The sequence below is a fragment of the Macaca fascicularis genome, chromosome 12 (genome assembly GCF_037993035.2).
Source record: "Macaca fascicularis isolate 582-1 chromosome 12, T2T-MFA8v1.1".
Classification (NCBI taxonomy): domain Eukaryota; kingdom Metazoa; phylum Chordata; class Mammalia; order Primates; family Cercopithecidae; genus Macaca; species Macaca fascicularis.
In genome coordinates this window covers 99,788,092-99,794,896 of record NC_088386.1, presented here as the reverse complement: position 1 = coordinate 99,794,896, position 6,805 = coordinate 99,788,092, and the positions used below count along the sequence as shown (strand labels likewise).

Genomic DNA, 6,805 nt, shown 5'->3' with positions numbered 1-6,805 from the left:
ATTGATTTATAAAGGACTGCTACGTCTGTGTTAACCCACATTATATCCCAAATAGTGGTGAAGAAATCAAAAGGAAAGAGGATGGATACCTTTCAAGAATTACTTGCAGGTAGTGGGCTGGTGCAAAGCTGACTCATGAAGCATTATTTGTCCTTCTGTGATTTTTCAATTTGTTTTCAGTATTTCACATATTGGAGACTCCACCAACTACTGAATGAATGAATCAAAAATTTAAACACAATACTCAAATGCAAGTATGATAAAGACAGCTCCGGAAAATGACCACCACAGATTTTTATTTAATTAAAAATATTATACATGTTGTTGCATTTTCATGGAAAATATTGAGTTAAAAACACCAGCAGTGTTAATTTTTAGAAACCTTCATGTACCCCATTTTGCCACCTGCTGCCTTCTTTTGTCCATGGCATTAACCACATATTTGTAAGAATTGGACCCATCGAACTGGAGCTTCTTAGAAGGTCATACCTATGGGTTTCCTGGAGTAAGCCATTGTCTTCAAGACAGTGTTCTGTCAAGTCAACTCAGATACCACCAGCTGTGGCTTCCTTGCAAACTATTAAAAACAACTGGTGTAAAAGCCCCAAAGCACATGTCAACCCCAACTCAGCACAATTCCGCACAATCAAGCACTGCTATGACCTTATCCAGTTTCCAAGCCAGTTAGCAAATGACCTTGTGTTCTACCTGGTGTATTAGTGTCCTGAGCTCATCCACAAAACTTCCCTGGGACCCATGGTGGAAAGACACTGCTATATAGTGTTTATATTCAAACCATAAACAAATACACAAAAACATATGTGGCTCCTTGCACAATACTATCAAATTAAAATATATATATGCAATACAACCTTTAGCATCACTGGCTAAAACATAGCCATGTGAGTATTTTTGAAGCCTTGATGTAATTATACATTTGTTTCAGAAATAAAAGGCATAAAATTTAACTTGAAAAGATCATTTCGGCTATAAACGTCTCATACATAAATATAAGATGTGTACAATATAGTCCTTTCTCTCTCTCCCTGCCTTTTCTTTCTTTGGACTGTGCCATTCCTTAATTCCTTGACCCACATCATAATGCTGCATCCCCATATTATTCCCAAGTGATGCTTTCACTAAAAATGGAGCTGATGTGACAGGAACATCCCAGCTCTCTCTTTCTGCTCCTTTGCTTTAAATTGTAGTACACGTAATTTGGGTTCTGCATCCAACTTTATATTAAAGAGAGATGAATTCCCCCCAAATGCACAAACAAATAAAAATAGCTGGATAGCAAAAAAGTTAGAATTGCCTCAGCTCTTGGAAATTGAAATATGGACTCTCTTCTTCATAATGGTTTCTCAATTGATGGGAATAAAATAAGGCTGAAATTGCTTTTCACATTCTGGCTCTGTTGGGGGCATTTTCACATAGACCCCTGTTGTGAGAGGGCTTCTTTTCTTTAGCTGTCAAACACAAAAAGAAACAGTAATTACTACTGAGGAATACAGAAGCCACTTCTAACCATAATTGAACTCAACACATATTGGGTCTCTACCCGGTTAAAAATGAATGTTCACAGCATACAGAATTATAAACCTCAGGAGATTTTCTTGATTCAACTATTAAAATTTATTTTAGATAAATAACTGTGATTTTGATGTTAAATGGCAATCATTTGCCTTGAATGGAAGATAGGAGAAAGAGACTTTGAGAAAGCTTCACAAAGAACACCCAGAAAGCCCATGATAATTGATCGATCTTGTCTGCAAGGGAACAAGCTTGATAAGGTAATAAGCTTTAGTTATCCTGTTTGAGAGCTGTATTTCTCATCTCCACTGCTGAACCTACAGCAAAGGACATCTCTGTCAGGTTGGGTGGAGGATGTTGGAATAGAGTGTATCTTTGTGTATGTGTATACGAGACAGAGAGTGAGAAAGAGAGAGAGAGAGAGAAAGGGAGAGAAGACGGCAGAGGAAGAGAAGAAGGGAGGGAGGGAGAAGGGTGAGTTTGTAATGGCAAAGCCAGCCTTAGGCAGAGGTGTCTGAGAGGGACTGTCAAAAAGAAATCCTGACAGGAGGCCTGATTCCATACTTCTACCTCTTCTACCACTAACACCTGTAATAAATAAAAACTGGGACTTTCGTTTCCCAGTAAAGCAAACCGGATAATAGGGATAGGTATTATGTGAGCAGCTACAGCTTGGACAAGGAAGGTACCAGAGTGGCACAAAGAGGTGAATTCCAGGTGATGAAGAGGGCCATGGAGAAGGCGAATAAAGACCATCCAGATGGTCCTTTCTAGCAGCATTCTGCCTAGCCTAATCTCATGTTTTCAGGGCTGTTAGCTTAAGTACAACTGTCATGAAGACAAAGAGCAAAACAGCTGCCCCATGTTATTGCAACGGTTACTCAAATTGAAACCCTGCTCAGAAGCACACGAACATTCAATATCAAACAAATTCATCTAAAATATTAGTCATTCTGAAACCTCAAATGCCAATGCATACGGTTCTAGTGTGTTCTTTACCACTGTCCTTCTTTCTCTTCATTTATTGCCTCATCTCAAGAACACTAAACTCAACACCATCTTTTGGTCAGTAGATACCACTAAAGGTATCCCCATCAGACATGGTGCACCATCAGCACCACACTCACCATTTTGCTCAAAGAAACAGCTGTGAGGAGAAAGCTATAAAAAAACAACCCCGAACTAACTGCTGCAAGGATCCAGAGGAGGAAGTCAGAATCTGGGCACGGTTCTGGATCTGCAACAGAAAACAAAGCAGAGCCTCCCTGAGACAGTTTTAAACTCTAGGGCTCTACTCTCCAACATTGGTGGAAAAAGGACATTAGAGCTTCCAGGCCTTGAGGTCCACCCCTAAATTGCATGGGTATCCCACCAATAGTTTTGGCTATTGGGACTACTTCCCCAGGAACATCATATCGTATCAAAAGCATGGGTCAAGCGTCATGATGATTAGCACTCCAGAGCAAGTGCCCCAACTTCCCCCAATAATTTTATTTTATAGTCAGAATGCTATTAAGGTTGCTACCTATCATAAGCAAGGCTACCATGTGGTAGAGAACTCTTAAAGAGAATTTCCACAGTCCTAAAAATAAACAACCTGAAATTAAGGAACAAAACTGTTTTTACGCATAGAAGACCACAATGCAACAGGTGTCAACTCAGTGAAATGGCTTTGCTCACCAATTACATAAATCTGGGTTCCATTGCCTATGCCCATGTAGTATGGTGGTGGGTACATGAGCTCCACCTTGCAGATGTAGAGTCCTGTGTCCATAGCCCTCAGTCCTTGGATAGTGAGGTTCACTTGATTTCCACTGGAGGTGCCCGTGCAGATGGAATCATCTAGGAAGGTCAACTCATTCCCCATCATGTATGTTGCCGCACAGACTTCAGTCACCTGGCTGTCGGCCTGCCGAAGCACTGTCACCCGGACCTCAGTGGCTTTGCCTGGAGATGCATACTCACACACAAAGCTGGCGATCCCTCGGCTGTTGGCCAGCACCACAGCAGGCTGGGCCACGTGCATTGCTATCATGGAAAAGTCAAAGGGAACTCAGTGAACTCATGCTCCTTCATGACCAAGCCCAGGCAAGCCCTTCTGCCTTCTAGCTTCATCCCCATGGCCTTCTCTCCCCCATCAACAAATCCATCACTTACCCCTTCCCCTCTCCACACCCCCAGCCTCCCCTCCATCTCTCAACTGTTTTCCAGCTACTCTCCATATAGATGTTTTCTTACTGAGAAATAGATTCTTCAAGATGGTTGTGGCAGGAAGAACACCGATATGACAAACAGAAGACCTGGCTCTCCCATGAAATATGTGATTTGGAGCAAGTCACACTTCCCCCATGTCCTTCATTTTTCTCATGTATAGTAAGAGAGAATTAGATGAGATGATATCTTCTCTGGTATTCTAAGGTTACGGTAGAACAATAGGAGCTATATAGTTCCGGAACTATAATGAGTGGTAGGGGAAATTCTGAAGGTTGAGGTACAGAATCTTGCTTTATCTCTCAAAGCCTATGTCAAAAACCTCTGCCTACTTATTGAGCTGGCCCTGAACCTCTGTCACCAAGCAGTAGCTGTGTCTTGATGCACTGTACCAGCCTCCGCCTTCGCTGGCATTTTTGTAGAGTGGAAGATGTTGTTAGATGAAGGAAGCCACAGAGCCGAGGGCACCGGGTCGTTTCCTCTCTAGGTTGAGGCAACCCTCCTGTTAACTCCTGTGGGCTTCCCCTGACACCACACCGCCTCTCTGCCCTTTCTTTCTCCTTGTCTTGAACACTCCCGTGCTCCTTTGTTTTCTCTTTCCCCACAGGATAAAGGAGATAAAGCTCTCCATACAGAGAGGCTTGCGTCAACTCAAAAATAGTGGCTGCATGCCAAATTACCTTCCTGTAACTAACCTGGCCCCTCTCCAGTCAGTCTGACAAGTGAAACCCAAAACTTGTGTTGCATGATGTCACTCATCTGCTCAATCCCTTTGACGCTTTACTAACACCGATTGCAAAAACAAATAAAATACATAACATTCAATGAGTTCCCCATGATCCAATTCCAATCTATCACTCCAGTCTGAATTTCTAGGACACACTTTCCTGCTTATAAATCACCCTATATTAGAGACACTAGTCCCTTCCGCCAAGCCACCTGTACTGGACATCTGTCCTCAGAAGAGAAAACAGTTTGGCAGCAGCCACGGTCATGTCTATTCCAGCAGCCCTAGCTAGCTAGACTATAGTTTCCTTCCCTAACCCTCGCCTCTGCCTATCAGAGATGCCCTCTGAGCATCCTTAGCACTGTGATAACTCCATTGCAGCACTTCATTACATTCTGCCCTGTATTAAAGTTATTCGTGAGTTAATCACATCTCTCCACTTTTTTACTTGTGGTTCATGAACTCCTGTGAGCAGTGATTATATGCCGCCCAAGTGAGCACTCAATAATCTTTATTGTATTGACTCTGAGCTTAAGAAATCCTAAATGTCCTGCCCTCTCCCCAGGCAAGCTCCCACTTATCACCACTAAATGTGGTCACACTCAACTTTCCAGTATCTGTCATGGGACAGTCCTGCCTGGTTACTAGTTGAGATAAATTTACTTTAGGAAATTTAAATACTTCTAAGAGCATTTATTTAATCTTTACATATTTAAAACATGTAAAAATAAGAAAATATATGTGAATATTTCTTCTCCAGTAAAAATTAAACCATCAAATAACTTTTGAGCACCTACTTCATACAAACTACATGGTTTCTTAACCAAGAAGGTCTAGAGAGAGATAAGGTTGAGATTCAATGGAAATACTCATCATTTTAAGCCGTGTAACAAACCTAGTGTCAGCCTCTGAAGAGATGAAAACTGAGGATCTGCATCTGAAACCCACATGTAGATCAGGCAACAATTAAGTATTGTATGCCAAACAGACTGGTGGCTTGCTTTCTTTCCTTTTTCGTGTGTGTGTGTGTGTGTGTGTGTGTGTGTGTGTGTGTGTGTGTGTTTTGCAATTTCAAGCTTTTATTTTTATATAATTGGCTAATTAGCTTGTAGAATTGATTAAGAGAACCTTAAAACCTTGAATTAAGTAAAGAAGGCATTCTTCCCATGATTTCCCTACATTTTAAACAGGCTGGCTAATTCGTTTATAAAGCATATGAATCCGAGGACCTTAAAACCTTGAATTGTATGGCAAAGAAACTCTTCCCAGGATTTGCTTAAATCAATTAAAAAAAAAAAAAAAAAAGGAACTTGTGAGCTCATCCTGAAACCCAGCTCAAATGTATTCAGGACTATGGATATCCTTTCCCTCTTAAATTACTTCCAGTCTCATAGAAGGGTCTGAAATTGCCTGTGTCTCTCTCCTAAACCAACTCACATGCATTCATGAAGCCCCTACTAAATACCTGGCACTCTGTTCTGAGGTATCTCTGCTTATTTGCTGCCGCCCAACTGTTCCCTGCTGACCCTGGAATACAGAGCCAGCCAAGCCAGACTGGAGTTTTACCTTTAACTTCTGGCTTTGCTATAAATCACTGCCCTTGACTGCTGAAAGAAATGAAACCCAGGTGGGAGAAACACCTCCTCCATCTTCATGCTCCAAAAGTCTCACTCACCTTTGGAGAAGACAGGGATGAAGAGAAGAGAAAACAGGAGAGTGTAGGGCCGGGTCCTGGTAGCCAGGTTGAGCCGAGCCTTGTGCCGCTGAAATCCAAGGCAAGCCATGGCTTTATGGGAGCGGTGTTCAGGTCTTCAGGAAGTAGAGCGAAACCTTTCAGGATCCTGAAGCTTTGAAATGTGTTTGAACCCACACAGAATCAAGGACTTTATATAGATAGCTTTGATCCCAGGTATGTATTACACATGTGCACACACAGAAGGCACTTGAATAGAAAGCCTTTTTGTTTTGGTTTTACGAGAAAGGAAGCCGTGGGTTTAGCTGTTACGTCGAAAAGACAACCTCAAGCACTCAACTGAACAAAACAAGCCAATCCATGGATGGAAAATGTATTCAATTTGAAACTGAAGCTTCATGTTCACTTTGAGGATCTGGATAACTAAGTGGAGATTTGGAGAATTTCCTGGAGTACAAGGGTCCTCCTAATTTTATTCAATCTCTTGGGCATCCTTAACCATCCAATCCAATTCATTTCATTGACATCTCCAAACCTGCTAGGCTGCTAACTTTCTGATCCCTTGGGCTAATGGCAGGATTTGTCTGTAGGCATCATTCATAAAAAACTGTACTCTATCTGTGAAGCACCATCCTTCTAAT

The 6,805-nt window shown here is 41.8% G+C and overlaps 1 protein-coding gene across 2 annotated transcripts; it reads right to left on the bottom strand.

The window, feature by feature from the left end:
• Positions 1–276: 276 nt before the first annotated feature.
• Positions 277–6,428, bottom strand: CTLA4 (cytotoxic T-lymphocyte associated protein 4). Of its 2 annotated transcripts, XM_005574014.5 has the most exons (4): positions 6,147–6,428; positions 3,214–3,561; positions 2,661–2,770; positions 277–1,469 (listed from the first exon to the last, which is right to left on the bottom strand). In XM_005574014.5, the coding sequence occupies exons 1-4, from the start codon at positions 6,253–6,255 to the stop codon at positions 1,365–1,367; spliced, it is 672 nt and encodes a 223-aa protein (XP_005574071.1). In that variant the 5' UTR covers positions 6,256–6,428; the 3' UTR covers positions 277–1,364. The 2 variants fall into 2 exon arrangements, with proteins under 2 accessions (XP_005574071.1, XP_005574074.1); XM_005574017.5 differs by lacking the exon at positions 2,661–2,770.
• Between the last annotated feature and the right edge of the window lie 377 nt (positions 6,429–6,805).

Coding starts and splice junctions, on each gene's coding strand:
- CTLA4 (XM_005574014.5), bottom strand. CDS start 6,255: ATGGCTTGCCTTGGATTTCAGCGGCACAAGGCTCGGCTCAACCTGGCT. Junction 2,771..3,213: donor AACCCAGATTTATGTAATTG/GTGAGCAAAGCC, acceptor TTTCTGTTGCAG/ATCCAGAACCGTGCCCAGAT. Junction 1,470..2,660: donor CTGTTTCTTTGAGCAAAATG/GTGAGTGTGGTG, acceptor TGTGTTTGACAG/CTAAAGAAAAGAAGCCCTCT.